The following is a 20,445-nucleotide window of genomic DNA, read 5'->3' on the forward strand; positions in this document are numbered from 1 at the left end:
GAGGCGAGCAGAGCTGGTAGCACTGATTTACGGGCCAGACTGAAGCCAAGCATGTGGATTTTGTTAATCCCAGGCCTGGGGGGCACAGAACGATAAGCAACAAGTAGAGACAAGGAGGGACATGGGTGTAAAGCCAGAAATAAGAGACAGAAGTCTGATTCCTCAGGGCCTGGATTTAATGCTCTGAAGCTGCTGAAACCCCTTTGTCTTGTTGCCTCCGAGTGACTCCCTGAGCTCTACAGAGGAGGGGCTGGGCTGCCCATCCCGGGAGAGGCAGCAAGAGGGGGTCCCAGGTCTCTGCTGTGTGCAGGAACTGGCCTCAGGTGAGCTGCGGCAGAGGCTGGATGGGACACCCGGGCCAGCGATATTTCAAACTGAGCAGGAACAAAGACCAGAAGAAATCAGTTCCTGAAAGGGCCTCCCCCTCCTGGTAAATCTCCGTAAATCTCTGTGACCCTGGGTAGATTTACATCACTGAGGCTGGAGTAGGAAGGCTTTTGTCAGGGGTGGAAGCTGTTTCTGCATGGCTCACGTTCCAGCCTTGTCCCTCATGATAACCAGCCAGCAGAGGTAACCTGCATCCGTAGAAATTCCCATGGGCTGAATGAACATGAACACAACCTCACCCACCCTGGGAGGTGGAAGGACACAACTTCAGTGGGCAGATGCAGCACTGTTGCCCCCCAGTCTCCTCTGCGTGAGGGGAATAAGCCCTACCTGAGTCTTGGCACTGCTGGCTGATCCTGGTCCCAGGGGCAGGAGCAGGGCGAGGGGAGTACTGGGGGACAGGGTGTGTGTGGGAACAGCCACAGAACAAAGCCGTGGTGGGGGGACGGGCGCAGCCACAGATCCAGCTCCTATTTTTAGCCCATTTCCTAAGGAAGTGCAGCGCAGGGGCACCCGCTCGCCCTGGGAGTCTTCCAGCCTCCTCAGCGGCATTAAGTGAAGCTGCTGGCAGGGTCAGGGCTGATACTGCTGGCCCCTGCCTCACCGGGAGCCCTCGCATCTCAACACGGGGCAACAGGCCCAGGCCCCGGCCCCGGCCCGGGTCCCTTACCACAGGCCGCACGGGGCAGCCCAGGCTGCCGAGCCCCAGGCCCAGGCCCAGAGGCCCTGCTGCCCTCCGCTTACCAGGGGACGAAACCCCGGGGCGGAGCAGGGCAAGGCCGCAGCCCCCAGGGCCCTCCCAGCCTGCCGCCGCCGCCCCCTACAGCCACCCTGGGACCGATGTGGCGCGGCGCGCGCTTACGTCACGCAGCGTCGCGCAGTGATGACGCGCTGCGGCGGGCGACGGCGGCGGCGGGGCCCGGAGTCGGGGCTGGACATGGCGGCGCGGCCCGGCCCGCGGGAAGATGAATAAGGGCTGGCTGGAGCTGGAGAGCGACCCCGGTGAGCGGCGGGGAGGGCACCGGAGCGGGAGGCGGGCTTGGGGGGAGGGCTGTGAGGGGCAGGCCGGGGGTGGGGGCTGTGCTGGGGGCTCAGGGGTCAGGCCGGGGGTGAGGGTGTGTAGGTGAAGTTTGGGTGAGGGGATGTGGGGTGAGTGGGCAGGGTTGTGGGGTGCAGGCCTAGACTCGGGGAGCAGGCGGGTAGGGGTTGTGGGAGTGCCTGGGGCGGGAACAAGGGCTGGGGAGGTGGTGCGGGGGGGGGGAGGGCCTGGGGAGGGAGAGCTGCTACGGGGGCCAAGAGGGCGTCAGGGGGCGCGGGCAGGGCGTTGGGAGGGCAGGCGAGGGTGTGTGGGGCAGGAGTAGTGCGAGCTCTGGGGGAAGGGGGGCTGTGTGGGGTTGTGGTGTATGGGACATAGCCCACGGGGGGGTTAGGGAGAGGTTATGGGCTTGTGGGACAGATAGAAAAGGGGATGTCAGGAGGCTGCATACAGGGGTGCGGGTGTGGGGTGAAGGCAGAGATGGGGTGAACAGGGCTGCAGGAGCATTGTGAAGGCTCAGAGTGGGGCCTGGGCTCTGGTAGCACTTATACTTGGGGTCTGGGGTGCCCCAGACACCTCTGTGTCATCTGATAAACCCAGGGGGTCTCTGTGGAAAATGTCTGAAATGCCCTGAGGGTGCAGCATTAAGCATTCCTGTTGTTTGCAAATACACCCTGAAATATCGCTGAAGTACGGGGAAGGGTGTGTGTATGGGATGCACCTCACTACAGAAACAGCTCTGACTGGCGATTTCCCCAGACCTTTGTGGGTAATTGAGGACAACCTGTGTCACTCAGGAGTGCATGAGGGTGGTGTCTCCATCCTGAGCATGTCAGAGCGTGTCATCACTTTGCAGCTGAGCGGATGGATCAAACCCTCTCCCCCAGGTAGCCCAGGAAGGGTGCTGAAGAGCCCAGTGTGGTGCCTGAGCAGCTGGGAGCAGGACGGTCACAGGCATCCTCTTCCCACTGTGTCGGAGAAGGTGGTTTCTGTGGTGGAGTCTTGGAGTTTGTTTTGCAGGTTAGAATTTGAGGGCTGAAGCTGGAATCGGCTGGGGCATTGGCTGAGCGTTGTTTTAACGTGACTGAGTTGCCATAGTGTGATTTGGGGTCTCCTCAGGGAGGCTGAGAGCTGGTCTTTAGGGTGTGATGGTGTATTTTTGAGGCTGTAGGTGAGGAAATGGGACCCCTTGCATTCTACTCATCTTCCCGCATTCAGCGAAGGATTGTGTGTGCTGTCAGTCTCCCAGTCAGGCCAGGTTTTGCTGCTCTTTATCCTGTTTTTACTGGTTCTCGGGAATTACCAAAATCATTCCCATTCTCTCCCTTTTTTATCATGATGATGCCGAAGAGAGGACATGGTTTGGATTCTCATGCCTGGGAGGGAAGGTTATTTTCTTGGAAGATAATCTGTCTGGGCAGAGGTAGGCTCTCAACACGCCACAGCTGTGCTGCTTCGGATATGTGGAGGCTTGGATGCAGAGGTGGGAGTTGGGACAGTGGTTAGCAATGACCCATGTGACGCAGCTCAGCCCTCACCACGGGCCTTGGGACTGAAAGCTCTTGGTGCTTTACTGGTCAGGAAGGGTTGGTAGATCCAGATTTGGGCTGTCTGTCGTGGCTGCTGAGTGGAGAGGGGAGCCTTGGGAACCTCCAGACTGCTGGCCTAGTGTTGTGTGTGCAACCAGAATTTTCCTCCAGCTGACCTAAATAATTTGGGATGGGGATTTCTGGTGTTCCAGGAGTGATCTCAGCAGCAGGACTATGCCTTTTGTGGATGCTGAGGTAATATGAAATATTTAAATGTATCAGAGAAAAACTGTGGTTGGAAGGGACTGCTGGAAGTCTTTGGCCCAAACCAGAGCTAATTTCAAAGGTAGTTCAGGTTGCTCGTGGCCATGTCCGGTGGAGTATGAATATGCCCAAGAGGGAGATTTCTGCGCCCCAATCCCAGGGCTGACTGCACTGATAACAAAGAATTGTTTTTTTCTGGGTGTGTAGTCAGAATTTCTCTTGCTGCAGCTTGTTGCCGTCACTTCTTGTCCTTTCATGGTGAACTTGGAGAAGTTTGGCTTTGTCCACTCTCTGACTCCCCAGTGATGTTGATCAGACGGGTGTTGTGGAGAAAAACATGCAATGCCTGACTTTCCATCTCCTTCGGTGCAGCCCTGCCGTTCTGACTCACAGTCCTGGAGAGCTGCTGTGGAGATGTGCGAGTGCTCTGGGCTGAGCTACAGTGAGCTTGGGAGTCCTGCTTGGTCTTCTCCTTCTGGTGGTACCTGCAGGAGCAGCGCTGCTTTCACCATTTACGGTTGTTTGTGTTTGCAAGGCCTTGCTCTGATGCAAATCTTCACTGGCTGCAAGGCAGAGCTTGTGATATGGTTCATGTCTTCTTGTGTTGCACATGTTTTGCTGTGATCAGTAGACTGTAACTGTTGAAATTGGAGAGTGAGTGAGGCTTTAAACTTTTGCGGAAGCTTTTAGAGTTGAGAGACTCTACCGGTAAACAGCTGCAACTCCTGCTTCTGTAAGGGACACTATCTAAAGAGGGGACTGGAACCGTGGCTCTAATGAGCATCTGAAGACCCTTATGGTCTGCAAGGACCGCTTGCCTCAAGGGCGTTGCTGCAAAGAAGGCTGCAAGGCTGTGGCGCTGCTTGAAGTCTCTGTAGATGCCACCTGTACAACACAGCCCTCCACAGCATCAAGAATTCTGAGCAAAAACTCTGTCAGAAAGGTGCTGGGGTTTGGTGTAACGGCGTTGCACAGCGAGGAGGCTGTCACTGGCTTGAAGCGTGTTATTTCCATAGTGTGTTTCTTCCCACTGACAGTTCTGTAAGAAATGTGACGTTTACTGCAAAATTAGTGAGGACTTATTGCTTCCAGAAATTTCCTCCCTGTTTTAGTCACTTTAACTTTGGTGTGGAAGCCACTTGGGCTCTTTCCTTCTTGACTGAGCCGTTTACATCATATTCCTTAAGTCTGTTGCTTACAGGGATGTTTCTCAGCATTGAATCCTTCTTATTGATATTCGCTGGACTTCCTCCCAGGCTCTCGGCAGCCTTTATATGGGAGCGAAAGAAGCAAATTTATTATTCCAGTCTCGAGCTCGCTAACTCCGCATGCAGGGGGACCGCCTGAAAATTGGGCTGACTGCCTTTGCTATGGCATCGTAGTGGAAGCTGTTGATCAGTTGCTGATGCCTAATAATCTTTTGGTCTTGTTGCTGTTGTCTTTGTATCCCTGGTTATGTCTTGTAATGGGAATTTTGTAGTCACTGGAGACAGGCTCTTGGATTTGCTCCCCTGGGAGAGAGGGAGATGAAGACGAGCCTTTCAGCCCTCAGACTTCCCCACAGCTCTGTTACTGTGAGCTGGCTTTCCCTTCACTGGATGTCTTTCACTAATGAGAATAAAATTATCTTCTTTTAAAATATCCTGTAATCTATTCAGCTGCATTTCCATCCGGTTAGAAGCGTGTGTGTCACTTAGGTGTTCCCTAAGGGAATTACTTCTTGGCAGGTCATCTGCAGTGGGCCAGGATGCTGAAGGTGGGTCCGGCTTCATCTGGTTCCAACAGGAGAGGGTTGGTTTAGGTCCTCTTGAGGAAGAGATGATGAAGGGAGCCAGAGCACCTCCATAGTGAGCCAGGGCTCAACAGCTCTGCTGCTGGTGAGTCAGTGTAGTGCCGGTGCTGCTCTGCTGCATTTTTTCTTGGCCTGGGACCACATGTGACTGTCAGGGGCTGGTGGCAGCAGGTTTCCTCTCTGCTCTCTTCAGCCAGAAGTAACCTGTTGGTTTTGTTCCTTTCCAGGTCTCTTCACACTCCTGGTCGAAGATTTTGGTGAGTGCAGGAAACCTCCTGGGAAGTTGGTTTCATGCTTGACATTACCCGTAGTCCTTTCTGGTGGGCTTTACACCAGCTTCTGCCCTTTGTTTGCAGGGGTCAAGGGAGTGCAGGTTGAAGAGATTTATGATCTGCAGAGCAAATGCCAAGGGTAAGTCACAGGTGTGAAAGTATGAGTTTTATTAAGCAGAATGCATCTGTGGGCCTGGGAACTCCTCACCAGGTGTTAGAAGGGCCCGTGTGTGAGCTCGTTGGTCATGGAGGTCAGCGTTGTAAGTGATGAACCAGGAGCGCTTCATCGCGTTTGGGGCAGGTGGGCAATCTTGTGCCTTGAGAAAGACCTTGTGGGGCAGGTGGGGGACATAATTGAAGGGTTTCATCTCCCTTTCCACCTGGAGAGGTGCAGTGCCCACCAGCGTGCTTGCAGTGTGGGCTTTCTCCCTGTCTCAGTGCTTTGAAATGGCTTTGAGGCTGTCGCTTTCTGAAAAGCTGTTGTCTGAGCTCCTCTTGGAAAGGAATACAACATATATTTAAAAGGAGGGGTCATTTGGTGGTCAGGCACTATTCTGCAGGTTGGTCAGTGTTCAAGAGTGAATTTCACCTCATGTGTCTCTGTCTTAAGCTTCTTAAGACCTGTCAGACCTTTTCAAGCTTGATTGTTGTCAGAGCCCAGAGCATCAGCACAGGAGTGTCCTGGGTTTTGGGGGGCTGGGGGGACTTCTGGCAGAGATGGTCACTTCTAGAAAGTTGGGGCTGGTGGTTCTGCTTTTCCTCGCTGTCTTTGCTCTGCACAGACAGAGACGTTTCTGGTGCTGGGCAGAGCAGTCCCACTGGTGTGGCCTGTCCAAAATGGTGCAGCTGCTGACTTCTCTCCACAGCCCTGTGTATGGGTTCATCTTCCTGTTCAAGTGGATTGAGGAGCGCAGATCACGCCGGAAAGTCTCTACCCTGGTGGATGAGACGTCGGTGATCGATGATGACATCGTTAATAACATGTTCTTTGCTCACCAGGTAGGCTGGAGGCAAGGGAAAAAAAGTGTGGCATGTCTTATGTGACACCTCAGGGAAGCAACGTGGTACTGAGAGGCTGCCCTGCTCTTGCTGATCCTGAGGGCAGCTCCTTTTTCCTGGGAATCTCTGCCCTGAGCTCCAGGTTGGAGGGAATCCAGTGAGGGCTGGGAGCCTGTCTGTGGCCTGTGCTGTGAGCAGATGCTCATGGGGCCATGGTGTGGCTCGCTATACAAGACTGGCCTCCTTCCTTCCTTGGAGAGCCAAGGTCAGGTCGCTGCTCTCACAAGTGGTTCTTGTGTCAGTACTTTTCAACTGATTATTGTCGACACTGAGGGGTTGTTGAAGGGTTGCCTTGTTCCTGCTGGTTAAGATGGTCCTTGTGTCACCCTCCAGCTGATCCCCAATTCCTGTGCCACCCATGCCCTGCTGAGCGTCCTCCTGAACTGCAACAATGTCGACCTGGGTCCCACGCTGAGCCGCATGAAGGATTTCACCAAAGGATTTAGCCCTGAGGTAGGGGCAGGGGTGTGCAGGGCTGTGCGCGGGTGGCGCACGTGAATCTGCCTCTTGCTCCCCTCTCAGGATGATGCTCTAAAGAGCTGGCTCCTCTCAGCCCTTCGTGGCTGCACGCTACATCAGTACTGCATCTTCTCTCTCCTCTTCCTACCTTGCCTTGCTCAGAGCCTTGGTCCCCTTACGCTGGGCACAGCTCTGAGCCTTCTGTTGTGTTATTACCTAGCCCAGATGTGTTCTCTAAGTCTGTGATTAAAAGTCCTCTCCTACCTTCAGACCTCTTGAAGTCTGTGTTTTTCTCTTAACTGTGATTTCTTTAGCATAATTTGTGTGTTCTTCTCATCTTGGGTTTTACCTGTAACTCAGCAGAGCAGAGGGTGTGCCTGAAAGTTGCTCTCCCAGTCCTGCGGATGGATGGAGGGAGGGAGTGGGGAGTCCATGGGTGAAGCATTTTATTTGTCTCCTGTCACTTCTCAGTTGTTTTCCTCTCTCGCTGTTTGCTGCAGAGTAAAGGCTATGCCATTGGGAATGCCCCAGAGCTGGCCAAGGCCCACAACAGCCATGCCAGGTGAGTGTGTGGGGGGTCTCTCACAGCTCACTTTCACTGGAGGAGGCAGACTCTCCACTGACCTCTCACCTCACTTGCCCTCGCAGGCCGGAGCCACGGCACTTGCCGGAAAAGCAGAATGGTATCAGCGCTGTGCGAACCATGGAGGCTTTTCATTTTGTCAGTTATGTCCCCATCAAGGGACGGCTGTTTGAGCTGGACGGGCTCAAGGTCTATCCCATTGACCATGGTAAGAGTCTGCCTGTCCCTACTCATTGACACAGTTGAATAGACACCCTGGTATGTCCAAATGTGTGTATTATTTTTCATGCCCACAAAGCCTTAGCTGATGTTTGTGGGGAATTGCTCCAATGGCTCCCAGATTTGTCCTGAGTTTTAATAGCTCCTTTTGGAGCCTGTATGCTGGTGATTGTGTCTAGAAGGCAGTTTTTTCTAAATGCATTGCATTGCCTTTTCCAGCCTTGCCATTTTCCTCCCCAGTTGCTCAGAGTCATGAGGTCCTTCTGCAGCTCTGAAATAACTCGGTATTGCGAGCAGAATTTGTCTCCTCCTTACTCTCTCCTTGTGCTGAATAACTGCTGTGTGTTGATGCACAAGGTCCCAACATAGATCCCAGCGGGCTGCTCAGGTTACTCCCTCCTCTTACAACTTGACCACTAGTTCTGTCTTTTAGACACTTCCTTATCCCCGCTAGGACTTTGCTTCTGTCTGTCAGGCCCTGTGGTAAGGTCCTCCATGTACGTGGGTTTCTTAAGTGTGGCACCAGATCCAGTGGCAGCTGGATCTGAGCAAGACCTGGGATTTCCTTGGACTTTGTGACCCCAGAGCCTGTGAATTGCTTGTGGTCTGTAGGGTTCAAACCTCACCTTTCTGCCCTGCAGATAACTTAGGTTTTCCATTTGGAAGGCTGTGGCAGGGGGTTCCACGTGTGGGCTGGCAGTGTGGTCCTTCTGCCTCCTGGGCCCCTTCTTGACTTGCTCCCTGGTATGTAAGGGAGATGTGAGATTGCCTCTTGTGGAGATCCACTCTGTGAATCTGAAGCAGGAGCCTCGTCCTGCTTTGCTAATTCCAGCTCTGTCTTGTTATCACAGGGCCATGGGCTGATGATGAGGAATGGACAGACAAAGCCAGGAGAGTAATCATGGAGCGCATCGGCCTGGCCACTGCAGGGTAACGTCCCAGGCCGTGCTGCAGGCACTGGTCCCTTGCCATTTTTCCCTGGATTATTTCTACATGTGATAAGTTGTGGAAGTGGGGTTGGAGAATATTGCTTGGGGAGAAGTGCAGATGCACTGCCTCCCTGCCTTCTCTTGCCTGCAGTTTGCCTGCCTTTGGAGCATGCAGAGAAACTGTGCTCTCTGTGCAATGCAGAGTCCCTGCAAGTGCCCGCGCAGGATAAGAGCGGGCAGATTAGGTCCCTGTTAGCTCAAGCCCATAGGAGGAGGAATGGTGCTTCTGGTCCTGAGCTGGGCCTCTTGGGTGCTTGGGCATGAGGGTGCCCAAGTGCTGGCCCAGGTTGCCCAGGGAGGTTGTGGGGTTGCCATCCTTGGAGATATTCAAAAGCCATCTGGACATGGTCCTGCGCCACCAGCCCTGGGTGGCCCTGCTGGAGCAGGGGGTTGGAGCATATCAGCTCCACAGGTCCCTTCCCACCTCAACCAGCCTGTGAGTCTGTGAAGGGTGTTTTGTATTGGCACCGAAGCAACCTTCCTCTGCTGCTTCAGCCAGTGTGAGTTTGACTTGGTTTGGGGGGGAAAAGCCTCCGGTGTGGTGTTAAATGCCAGGGCAGGGGAGGCACTGCCTGGAAGGAGCCCACGGGAGGTGGGCAGGGCAGGGCGGGCAGCTGGCTGACCCCCTGTGCTGGCAGACAGGCTTTCCACTGCCAGCTCGCGCCTGATGTCTGCCGTCCCTTCCCGCAGGGAGCCGTACCACGACATCCGCTTCAACCTCATGGCTGTGGTGCCTGATCGGAGGATGAAGTATGAGTCCAAGCTGCACATCCTGAAGATGAACCGCCAGACTGTGCTGGAGGCCTTGCAGCAGGTAGGACAGCCCAAGCCCTGGGAGGGGTGCAAGCTCAGGGTGGGAGTAGGCTCTGATTTCAGGGCATCTCCCTGTGCTGTGGGGGCCCTGGATTTTGGGGATTATTTTGGCCTCGGGAGATGTCTTTTTGGGAAGAGGAGATAACCAGCCTCGCTGCTTGGCCTTTTGCTGCTCACCTGGGGGTTATCCATGGCACTGTCTGTTGTTTGTGCACATGGGTGCTTGGCTCACCCTCATGAGTTCTTCTGCAGTGCTCGAATGGGAAGGATGTGGTTTGGGTCACCTGGGTCCAGCACTCAGCTTCTATCTGTCATTTGCCTTCAAGCTTATCCGAGTGACTCAGCCGGAGCTGATCCAGACCCAGAAGTCTCAGGAGTCTCAGCCTCCCGAAGAGGCAAAGCCAGCCAGCAGCAAGACCGTGACTCCAGAGAGCACCCATCCAGGTAGACCCCTGTACCAGTGGTGTTGCTAGCCTGGTCCCCTGTGGAGCGAGCACAGGCTGGTGACACCAACTTGCTGACTTGGAGCTTGAGGCAGTTTTGTAGTCAGCTTCGCTTTCTTTTCTCCAAGCCCAGCTCTGTGCGCACTGTGCTGGGCTGAGGTAGATGCCTCTGTACCTGGGAGGAGTGTTGGAGGGATGTGGGGCTTGAAAATGGGAGGGCTTAAGGGCAGTGGTGACAGCTGGAGGTGGATGGGAAGTGTGTGTGATGGTCTGGTGGAGTGTAAGAGCTCTTCTGTGGGGTGGGAAGGGGTGGCAGAGGACATTGAGTAAAAGGTGACGGAGCTGCTCCTGAGAGGCTGTGCTGTGCTTGTGTGGCAGATGGCACCGATGAGCCCGCCAGCCAGGGCCACCCTGCGGCCACGCAGAGCCCACCCAACAAATCCAAACCGGTGGCAAAGACCTCAGCGAGCGGTATCAACGGGGCGCCTCCAGCGAACCCCAACCCCATCGTGCAGAGGTTGCCGGCCTTCCTCGATAATCACAACTACGCCAAGTCCCCCATGCAGGTAGGCTGGAGCTCCAGGCCAGCAGCGCACCTGACTCAAGCTGAGCTTATTGCTTCCAGTCCCTCACCTCCACGGGACTACAGCTGTCAGCTGGGCTGAGCCCTTCCCCTGCCTCGCAGCCGGCCTACCCTGGCACTGACCCAGGCTGCAAGGCAAGAGGGTAAATAGACACTGACCTGGCGAAAGAGGTTGGCATCAACGTGGGTCAGCTGAGCGAGCATAGGGAGGAGCCCCCCATCTCCTCTCGAAAGGGGCAAGCCCCGGTGCTCAGCTGGACTGAGGATGTGCCACTGGGCTCCTCCTCCTTGCCCTGCTGCCGGCAGGCCATCAGCAACCATGTTTTGCAGGAGGAGGAAGACCTTGCAGCAGGAGTGGGTCGCAGCCGGGTCCCAGTCCGACAGCACCAGCAGTACTCGGACGATGAAGATGACTACGATGATGATGATGAGGAGGAAGTTCGTAACACCAACTCGGCCATCAGGTGACAGTTTGAGCTGAGGGTGGGGGCAGGGAGCTGACATTTGCAGAACTGCCAGCGGTGGCTCCCAGATCTCCTCCTTCCTGAGCGCTGTTAGCTGTGTTAGAGCCTGCATCTGTGTATGCAATTAGGGCTGTTCTCTCTTCGCCTGCCATTTTACTGTTCACTCACTGGCTTTTGTAAAGCTCTTCTGTAGCTCTTCACAGTCAGCCCTGAGTTTTGTCTGCCCTGAATATAACTCTGTTGGCAGGAGGCTTTGGGGAACCTCAGTTCCCCAGTGCCAATTGCCAGATCGGCTCCTGGTGACTGGTGTGCTCAGGCTGCTGCGAAGGTCAGGAAGGTGGGGGGGTCACAGTGAGGCTGCTCTTGGGGCTTCTGGAAGAAGATCAGGGGTGCACAGCACCCTGTGCCCCTGGCTGCGTAGGGGTACCTGCAGCTGAGCCATTCAGTGGGGTGGGTTGCTGCCAGAGAAGCCGGTGGCAGTGGGGGTGACCTAGAAATGTTTCAGGCCTTGCTTCGTCCTGCAGACAGCCTGGAGTGCTGAGTGCGGGGCTGGCAGTGCCTGCGCTGGGCCCCCACCTCCTGGGCCCCCACCTCCTTCCCCTAGCTACTCACCCTCCTCCCTGCTGTGTTCCTGGGCAGGTACAAAAGGAAGGGGCAGGTGAAGCAAGAGCATGTGGCAGGGGCTGCGGATGGTCAGCTCTCCGTTCTGCAGCCCAACACCATCAATGTCCTGGCGGAGAAGCTGAAGGAATCGCAAAAGGATCTTTCCATTCCCCTGTCCATCAAGACGAGTGGCGGAGGCGCTGCCGTGGCTGTGGTCACCCACTCCCAGCCCTCTCCCACCCCCAGCAACGAGAGCACCGACACCGCCTCCGAGATTGGCAGTGCCTTCAACTCCCCGCTGCGCTCCCCCATCCGCTCGGCCAACCCCACCCGCCCCTCCAGCCCCGTTACCTCCCACATCTCCAAGGTGCTCTTCGGCGAGGAGGACGGCCTGCTGCGCGTCGACTGCATGCGCTACAACCGGGCCGTCAGGGACCTGGGCCCTGTGATCAGCACCGGCCTGCTGCACCTCACGGAGGACGGTGTCTTCTGCCCGCTGGCTGTTGCAGGTAGGTGCCTGCCAGCTTTTGTGGGGGTGGCATGTCCCCTGTGGCGACGGGACAGTGTCCTTTCGCTTTGGGAGTTGATACCGGTCCTTTGCGACGGCTCCTAACACTTCCTTCCCCTGTGCGCAGATGGGGGGAAAAGCTCCCCCCCTTCCATCAAACCCGGTGAAGAGGCCCCGGTCGCAATCAAACTGGACGAGAAGGAGGGCAGTGAGGCCAGTGACAGCAAAGAGAAGGTGGGACTTGGCAGGACCAGTGATCACCCTGGGGGGGAAAAGTATTCTCCCAAGGTGAGTTTTGTGCTGCGACAGCCCTGGGAACGTGGAGCTCCCTGCGCTCACCCAGAGACGCAGCAGCGCTGGCAGTGACCGACCCGCATGTGCACGCTGTCCCGCTCGCGTGTCGCCGCAGCCGTGCCTCGAGGCACAGGGCAGTGCAGGTTTTGTGCCTTGCGTCATCTCGGGGACGTTTGCCTTGGCAGCAGGCAGAGCCGCTGTCTCCCGCAGTTGAGCTGTTGAGCATGCTGTGCTCTCCTTTAGGCCAGAGGCTGGTGGGACCCTGCACCCCCAAATCCCAGCCTGCTGGTAACTTTACTGCCTGTCTGGGCCCTCCAGCCAGGGACAGGACCGGGCTCGGGCAGCACAAGCGCACCAAGGGCTCCTTGGAGGAGAGCTTGTGAGAAACTGTTTTACTCAAAAGGGAAGTCTTCAGATTTTGTTATTGAGAAGAACCGGTCCCTGGGGTGTTTCTCATGCACGCAACGCTTCCCCCTTTCCCAGAGAACCAGGTACCTGTGCCTGGGCCAGGCTCAGGCAGAACCCAGCTCCCCCAGGGCTGGCCATAGTGCTGGCTGACTGATCACCCTTGGACTTAGAAATTCCCTACAATGAACCAATGAACTCTTCTTTTTTTCCCCCCAACCCTGGCAAGTTGTCTTTGCTTTGATGAATCCTCCCTTTCCCAGCACAGAGAGGAACACCCACCAGCCCACCCCACTGGCTCCTGGGCTGTGGCAGGGGTCTGTCTGCTCATGTTTGCTCTGCTTGATCCTGGCAGGAGCTGCTGGCACTGCTGAAGTGCGTGGAGGCAGAGATTGCAAACTACGAGGCCTGCCTGAAGGAAGAGGTGGAGAAGAGGAAGAAATTCAAGGTGTGTTTGTTGATGGCTTGTTTGCATTGCCGATTTAGCTTCCTGAAGGCTTCTGTCTGGGGTGTGGAGGGAGAGTGGCTCCGCTGAGAACGGCTATGGGGAGCATTGGGGGTCCCTTCCCCACGGGGCAGAGCTCCCGCCAGGACAGGCTGGAGCCACTGGGCAGCACTGACTAGCTTGAGGAGGATGGCGGAGTGCTGCGGCTGGGCCACTGCTGAACAGCAGCACTGACAGGAGGAAGTGGGGAGTCTCTGCCCCAAGGCCTGGCAGGATTCCTCCCTGCCCACCCTTGTCTCTTCCCAGTGGCCCTTTGTGGAAAATGCTGGCACCTGAACTGGGATGGAGACAGTCCCAGTTGTGCACTGGCCTGAGCTGGGCTGGGAGGTGGGTCCCTTCCTGCCCTGGTCTCCTTGGCCTAGGGGCGGGGCCTGGCATGCTGGTTGTTTGCCTCTTGTTAGCTTTGAGCTCCTTTCTCCCTGCCACCTGTTTGGGGATTATTTGTGGATTTGTCATCTCTTTGTAGATCGATGACCAGAGGAGAACCCATAACTATGACGAGTTCATCTGTACCTTTATCTCCATGCTGGCCCAGGAAGGTGAGCGGTGCTGTGCGGCCGAGGGGACAGAGTGTGGGGTCAGATTCAGCTGGGGGGGCCACACTGAGCGTGGCAGAGAGCAGCTGGAGCCTGGGAAGCTCACTCTGCCCTGTTCCCTGTTTCTGCCAGGCCTGGGCCACGAGGTAGCGCTCAGTCTGGGGAGCCACATGTCTCCGTGCTCTGTCCTGATTTTATAGTCCCCGGAGGAGCCCACTGATGGGTTTTGGGTGAGAGAGGGAGGGCTGGGCCCTGGCATGGGCAGTCCCAGCACTCCAGCGGGGGCGTGTGGGTGTGCCTCTCCCCTGCAGGCATGCTGGCAAGCCTGGTGGAGCAGAACATCTCCGTCCGCAGGCGGCAGGGCGTCAGCATCGGCCGCCTGCACAAGCAGAGGAAGCCCGACCGCCGGAAACGCTCCCGCCCCTATAAAGCTAAGCGGCAGTAGCCTGGGAGTCAAGACTGTGTGAAGAAGCAGCTGGGCTTTGTGGCTTTGGGCAGTGGCACTTGGATCTATGGTACCCTTTGCCCAAGGAAGAGGGACCACAGCGACAAGCCCTCAGCCGAGGTGGAGCCTGGGGACAAAGAGAAATCGGGTTTTCCTCGGAGCCTGGGTTGTGAATGGCGGGAGCTGCAGCAGAAGGCAAGCCCGAGGGCCCCGCTGCCTGACCGTGCTGCGGCAGTGCCCAGAGGCCCTGGGCCTGTGCCTGTGCCTCGGCGCTGTGGCTGAGGCCTGCGGCAGGAGGGGAAGAGCCCACCTGGCCCGTGGCGGGTCTGGCGTTGTGGGAACGCCGGCAATGCCCACGCGAGGCTGTGCTGGCCACAGCTGGCTGTGGCTTGTGTCCTCCTGTGTCCAGGCCTTCAGCTCTGTGCTTCCCCAGGACATTGGTGTCTGTATTTTCTATCCCTCTCCCTCCCTTCCCCAAACTTATTTTTGGTTCTGCCCCACGCTTTGGCTGTTGCTGAGCGAGGTGGCTCCTGGACAGAGCCCCTTCTCCTGCCCCACCCACCCACTGCTGCACTGCCCTGTTCCCAGAGCTGGCCAGGCAGGTCCTGCCTTCCCCTGCCCTCAGTGCTCCGGGGAGGGCAACACCCCCTGCCAGCACGGCCGGGCTCCCCGGGGGGGAGCCTCAGCAGCTCTAGTGCCGGCTGAGGATGGGTGGCACCATGGGGGTGCTGGGGGGGCGGCGCATGGCTCTGCTGCCCTAGTGCTCTCCTAGGGACCAGCTCTGTGGCCCTGGCAGTGCCTGTGGGTCACGGGGTTGCTCCAGGCCCAGCCCCCAGAGAAACCCCCTGAATTGTGAACAGACCAAGTCAGAGGGTGGCCTCAGTGGGGCCGGGCCCGGCGCCGGGGTGGACACTGGATGTGGAGGCGCTTGGTGCCCTTGGCAAAGCCCTCCAGAGTGGGGAGAGGCGGGTGGTAGCTGTAATGCCCAGGGTGGGCTGCGGACTGCAGGGGCGGGCAGCAGCAGTGCAGGGAGCCCAAAGCTGCTGCTCCTGCCCAAGCTGCTCGCTGGCTGCTAACCCAGAGCTTGCTGCTGTGGGCAGCAGTCTGCCTCTCACCCACTGCCTGCCACCGGCCCTGCCAGCGCTCCTGCGCGCCGTTGGCCGCCAGGCAGGAATCCCAGAAGCCAGAGGCCAGCACCTCTTTGCAGAGGGGTCCTGAGGTGTAGCTGGGCCAAGGGGAGCTGCCACAGGAGAGGACTGCGTTTTGCAAATGTGCAAATTTGTACAGATCTTGACTATGGAATGAAACTGTTTTGGTATTTGTTGAAAGGAAGAAAATCCTTCTGTCTCTTGCTGTGTCTAATATCAAGTTCTGTAAATAATGGATCTGTCTGAAGGAATAAAGGTATCCTGTAACAGCCAGCCAAGGGAGAGGTGTTCAAGGGAAGGGAAGGGGGTGTGTGCTGCTGGGAGCATCGAGTGCCTGCTCCAGGCCATGCTGGCAGCTCTTCTGTGGTGCTAAAAACAACGTTAACTGGGACTTGCAGTAACACCAGGTGAAGGTGATGCTGGTGGAGTTGAGCTCACTTTATTGATGCAGCTCAGAGGGCAGGAGGAGAGGGGGAGCGACTGGTAGCAGTCAGTGCTTGGCTGCTGCTGCCTGCCCGTGCTGCCTACCTCTGTGCAGGATGGTGGTGGCCCTGGCCCTCAGCTGGGCTGCTGTCCTGGGCTGGGTGGGTTTTCTGGCTAGAAGTCCAGGGCGCAGATCAAGGCCGTGCCCCGTTTGATCCAGTGCTTCTGCAGCTTGTCCGTAGGGATCTCCACAGCAGTGACATAGTTGGTGGAGTGGCCGGTTGTTGACAGCGTGCCTGTAACAGGGGAAGCGAGGTTGGGAGCGTGGTGCTGCAGCCCTGGCTGCTGCACACCGACTGGGGACTCCCGTACAAGTGACCCTGTGCAAGATCCCCTGTCCCATCCCTGTGCTAGGTGACAGCCTGGGCAGGGCTGGGGGAAAGGGGCTTGGGTATTTTCAGGTGTGGGCTTGAGGAGAGCTTGCCTGAGGCACTGCTGCACACCAGGGTGCCCTGCTGCTCCATCTCCATGGCCGCAGCAGGATAAATCTTTTTCTCCCTGGATGGTCTCATGCAACAGTGCCTCGCTCCACGCCTGTGTGGGGCAGGAGGAGCTCCTGCAGCTTCTCCTGGGCTGCCTTTCCCAGCTGCTTCTACACTCTCCCTTGCTCCTGGAGATCTGTCTTTAGGGCACCTACCTGCACGAGTGAGAGTCTTATAGATTGGGCAGAGGTAGATGCCGGTGGCTGGAGGCTTGCGGTTGGGGACAGGAAGCAGCCAGATGACGGCCATCTCCGTGTAAAGCTCCTTGGGGCGCGACTCCGCTAGCTGAAACGCAGCGGGGTCCCAGCGGGCGCCTTCGAGAAACAAGCCGTGGATGTAGCAGCCTTCGTCGGGATGGCGAGTGAGCTCGCTCACCGACTCCTTCATTACCTGCAGAGGAGAGCAGGCCCGGGGCCCTCGATCAAGGCGTGTCCCTGGAGGCTCAGGCCCCAGGACCCCCTTAAGCTGCTCTTAGTTAAGTCAGCACTGCTGAAGGGGAGCCTGCCCCAGCTCTCAGATGGGCCGGGCTGGGTTTTCCGGCATCTGGTGTCAGGAGGCTGCGGGACAGCCTGTGGCAAAGCCTGTGGAGGGGGATGTGAGCAGCTCTGGAGAGGCAGAGAAGCCTCTGCTTGCCTTGGGGAGGTGTCTGGCAGTGTGGGTGGGTGTAGCTGAGCACCAAGGGGGTGATGGGGTCCGTGGGCAGCTGTGCAGCTAGTGGCTTCACCTCTTGAGCAGGTCAGGGCTAGAACAGCTGCCTTTGTGGCCTTCTAGCAGCAGATTCCAAAAAAATCCAGAAAAATCCAGAGTCTCTGGCTGCCTTACTGACCTTGAAGCTAAATGAGATGGTGTCAATGGAGATGACAGACTTCCTGGCAAAGTTCTGCAGTGTCCCTGTGAGGAAGGCCTGGGGGAAGAAGAACCCGCTGATCCAGAACACGGAGGGCATCCCCTGGGTGATCCATTTCTGCAGGAATTCAACGCGCTGCACCAAGTCGTTCAGCCAGGATGCCAAGGGCTTCAGCGACGGGTAGGCCTGCGGGGCACCCACAGAGGAGGGTGTTGAATGGCATCGCGGACACCCTTGTGCCTCAGTTGCTGACAGCTGCCCAGGGACTCATCCAGCCTGGGGCTGGGAACAGCTGTGAGCTGCAGCAGGCAGGAGACCTCTCCACACCAGGGGAGCACGAGCCAGCTCCACGTGAGAGCCCGGTCCAGCTGCGGCGGCTGCTGGCTCATTCCCCGGTTCGGGTGAGCTTCTGCGGCGGCTGGGGCACGTACCTTGGCATTCCACACCTCAGGGACAGTGTTGCTGTACAAGCTGCTGGCCATCAGCTCCAGCTGAGAGGACATCACGACCAGGCCCTTGAGAGCTTTCAGCAAATCCTTCAGTGTCTGAGCAATCACCTCCAGGAGCCTGTTGTACCTGCAGAGAAAGAGCAGAAGGAGCAGAACCACTCAGTGCAGTGGCTTATCACCCGTGTCTGCCCCCATGTAACTCCCAGCCCTATTCCTCTTTAACGGGGTCTCACAGCTGGCCCCCCAGCCCTGAATTGCTGACAGTAGTGGAGGGAGACAGGGATCTGTGGAAGGTCCTGGCTGGGACAACAGTCAGTGTGGCTGCCAGCCCCGCTGCCATGCTCAGCAATGAGGTTCCTCAGAGGTGAGCGGGAGCAGGGGCCAGCACCTCTCTGCTGCTCCCTGAGGGACCAGCTGGTTGCTGGCCCAGGACGTGATCCCACAGAGGTTTTACCTGATCACCTCCTGTACCAGCACTGTGTTCATGGACTCTTCGTAGAGCTGTGGGTATTTGTGGATCACCTCCTCCAGGTTCATGGGGGCAGGCAGCTTTGCCAGGATGTCCTTGGAGGTCTCCTCCACGAGCTGGAAGGAAGGCAGCAAGAGGGTGAGCGTCCTCCTGGCCACAGCTGCCAAGAAGGGGGAGAGGTAATGCCGGGATGGCCATGCCACTGCTGGCACCCAGCAGGCAGGGTGGCACCTGCTGAGAGCTGGTGTTTGTGCTCACTGCCTGTGCCGGGCACTGGCTGCCAGAGCACTGATGGGATCAGGGCACCCACCTCTTCCCTGCTGCGGCCTCCCAGCATGAAGGTCTTGGGTTGCAGCTGCGTAATGGCCCCCAGCAGAGCAAAGGTTTCCTTCTGAGCGAAGGTGATGTTGGCATTCTCATGTAAACCGAAGAGCTCTGGGCTATCATTGAGCGGCAGGCTCTTGATGTACTGGAGGTAGCCCTGCAGAGGAACCCGCGCAGGCTGTGAGGCCAAGAGCACAGGGATAAAGCTGTGGTGCTGCTACGGGCCTGGTCAAAAAAAAATTACTAAGCCAGGGTTGCTGGATAAGCTAAACCTGGCAGATCACAGACTTGGTTGGGAGATATTCCTTGTCTTGGTGTTTGAGATTGATTCATCTGACTTTTACACAGCTCTTTGCCCCATCACAGCCAGGAAACACAACTTGCAGCTTTGACTTAAGGACAGCTTATGTGTGCCCACAGCAATGCCTGCTGACACAGGACTTGGGCTGCCGGGGTGGCAGCTCCTCTGAGCCAGGTTTGGTGGCTGAGTGGAGGCCATGGCCGTGGTTTGTGGTCTGGCTGGGGAGTTAAACTGCACTTGTGTAGAAGGAAACACATGCCATGAGAAGGGGCAGCTTGGCAGTGAGCTCTGCTGTGTCTCCTGCAGAGCTCCTCAGGTACTTTAGGCATGTGATATCAAAATGATTCAGAGTACAAAAGCTTTCAGCTGGGGAACTCTGGTGATAGCTACTACCACCTCCTGTGCACAGGGACAAGATTTTCCTCCTGTTGCTTGAAACAGATGCAGCTTCCTGAAAGCAGCTGAAAATCCCCAGGATCTTACAAACTTATATTCCCCCAGGGAACTGGAAACACAGGGGTTTCAGGGAAGAGTAGATCCCCATTGCACTATGATGATCCCCCTGGATCTATGAGCTGCAATTTGTTACTCAAGTACTTACATCGAGGTCAGATGAGGTACTGAGCTGCTTGTAGATCCCCGATTCGGAATAGGCGAACTCAGGAATTAAAACTTCAGGCTTGTAGAAATCTTCCAAGGTACTCATGATGCAGCGCCTGTCCCAGTCATCAGTCACACGGCCGCCGTAGTTGATCTCCCCAGCCGTGTACTTCAGAACCTGTGAGGGAGCCCCCCATGGCTTTCCAACCTGCACGTGCATCGTGCATCGTGAGCCTGTTCCCTCCAGAGGAGGGGCCAGCTCACACACTTACCTTGTACGGGATGTCTGTGTATTCGTTCAAGAACATCTGTAGCTGACTGATGCAGATGCGGAGGTCTCCATCTGTGAACTCGTAGGGGATGTTGAACCCCAGAGGCCCAAACTTTCTCCTCTCCAGCATGTTCCCGTGGAAGAAGCAAAGTGACAGCAACAAAGATTTAAACTCTGCGACCTGTGGGCGGGGGAGCAGGGAGAAGAGGTGCTCAGCTTGGGAGGAGGCATCCTTGGATGGGGTCAGTTCCTGCTGGGACCTGGCAGAGGAGATGTGCCAATTCAGCAGCGCCAAGAGGTGCAAACCTCAGTCAGGCTGCTGTGCTGGGGAAGGTTGTGGCCCACTCCCTTGCTTAAAGAGAGCTGTAAGTGTCTTACGCCACGCCTCCACAATCCTGTTGCTTCTGTTTCTCAGAGTGAAACTTCTAATTGGTTCATCACAGAGTAGATGTGGGCTTATGAGAAATACCACCAGCCCTTCTCTAGCATGTGAGAGCTCTAGTGGAGAGGAATATCTACGCCTGGAGAGGAGCAACATCCAGATGGAGAGCATACATTGGAGCAGGCATGGGCTGGGGACAGCAAACCAAAGCATGACCTGGGTCTTACCTTGGGGCAAGAATTCAAGAAGTCATCACTGAAACTACTGTAGGACTTGAGCAGGTTGGCCTTGACCCCGTGGGGGGGCTCGATGGTCATCTTGGAGCCATTCTGGAGGATGGACACAGGGAAGTGGTTGCTCGGTAGACTGGTGAGCCAGAGGCGAAAGTCCTGATGCACCTGGAAATCCAGAAGGCAGCAAGTGCTCAGAGGGTGCAGGCACAGCCACTGCAGCTGCTCCTGCACTGTGACTCTCTGGTTTTACAGGGAACCTGTGGATGGT

The 20,445-nt window shown here is 56.8% G+C and overlaps 2 protein-coding genes across 7 annotated transcripts in view; one reads left to right on the forward strand and one right to left on the reverse strand.

Moving 5' to 3' along the window:
* The first annotated feature begins 1,256 nt into the window (after positions 1–1,256).
* Positions 1,257–15,609, forward strand: BAP1 (BRCA1 associated deubiquitinase 1). 6 transcript variants are annotated; one of them, XM_074879435.1, is made up of 18 exons: positions 1,283–1,389; positions 2,774–2,846; positions 5,236–5,265; positions 5,365–5,419; positions 6,147–6,279; positions 6,673–6,792; positions 7,299–7,360; positions 7,447–7,589; positions 8,452–8,530; positions 9,280–9,403; positions 9,729–9,846; positions 10,224–10,411; positions 10,759–10,892; positions 11,532–12,004; positions 12,131–12,291; positions 13,058–13,150; positions 13,674–13,746; positions 14,055–15,609. In XM_074879435.1, exons 5-18 carry the CDS (start codon positions 6,262–6,264, stop codon positions 14,186–14,188), a joined length of 1,920 nt encoding a protein of 639 aa, XP_074735536.1. In that variant the 5' UTR covers positions 1,283–1,389; positions 2,774–2,846; positions 5,236–5,265; positions 5,365–5,419; positions 6,147–6,261; the 3' UTR covers positions 14,189–15,609. The 6 variants fall into 6 exon arrangements, with proteins under 6 accessions (XP_074735533.1, XP_074735534.1, XP_074735536.1 ...); XM_074879432.1 differs by lacking the exon at positions 2,774–2,846 and having other exon boundaries at positions 1,257–1,389; XM_074879433.1 differs by lacking the exon at positions 2,774–2,846 and having other exon boundaries at positions 1,257–1,389; positions 12,131–12,237.
* Positions 15,610–15,760: 151 nt separating this feature from the next.
* Positions 15,761–20,445, reverse strand: part of DNAH1 (dynein axonemal heavy chain 1) — a 71,357-nt gene continuing 66,672 nt past the window's right edge. Inside the window, exons 70-78 of the mRNA XM_074878839.1 lie at positions 20,172–20,342; positions 19,564–19,743; positions 19,293–19,469; positions 18,377–18,547; positions 18,052–18,182; positions 17,580–17,724; positions 17,128–17,334; positions 16,457–16,691; positions 15,761–16,055 (exon numbers count right to left, since the gene is read on the reverse strand). Of these exons, the coding sequence (XP_074734940.1) occupies positions 15,934–16,055; positions 16,457–16,691; positions 17,128–17,334; positions 17,580–17,724; positions 18,052–18,182; positions 18,377–18,547; positions 19,293–19,469; positions 19,564–19,743; positions 20,172–20,342 (1,539 nt within the window). The 3' untranslated portion in view covers positions 15,761–15,933. The remainder of the gene's footprint in view (positions 16,056–16,456; positions 16,692–17,127; positions 17,335–17,579; positions 17,725–18,051; positions 18,183–18,376; positions 18,548–19,292; positions 19,470–19,563; positions 19,744–20,171; positions 20,343–20,445) is intronic.

This window comes from Strix uralensis, chromosome 10 (assembly GCF_047716275.1).
Source record: "Strix uralensis isolate ZFMK-TIS-50842 chromosome 10, bStrUra1, whole genome shotgun sequence".
NCBI lineage: Eukaryota > Metazoa > Chordata > Aves > Strigiformes > Strigidae > Strix > Strix uralensis.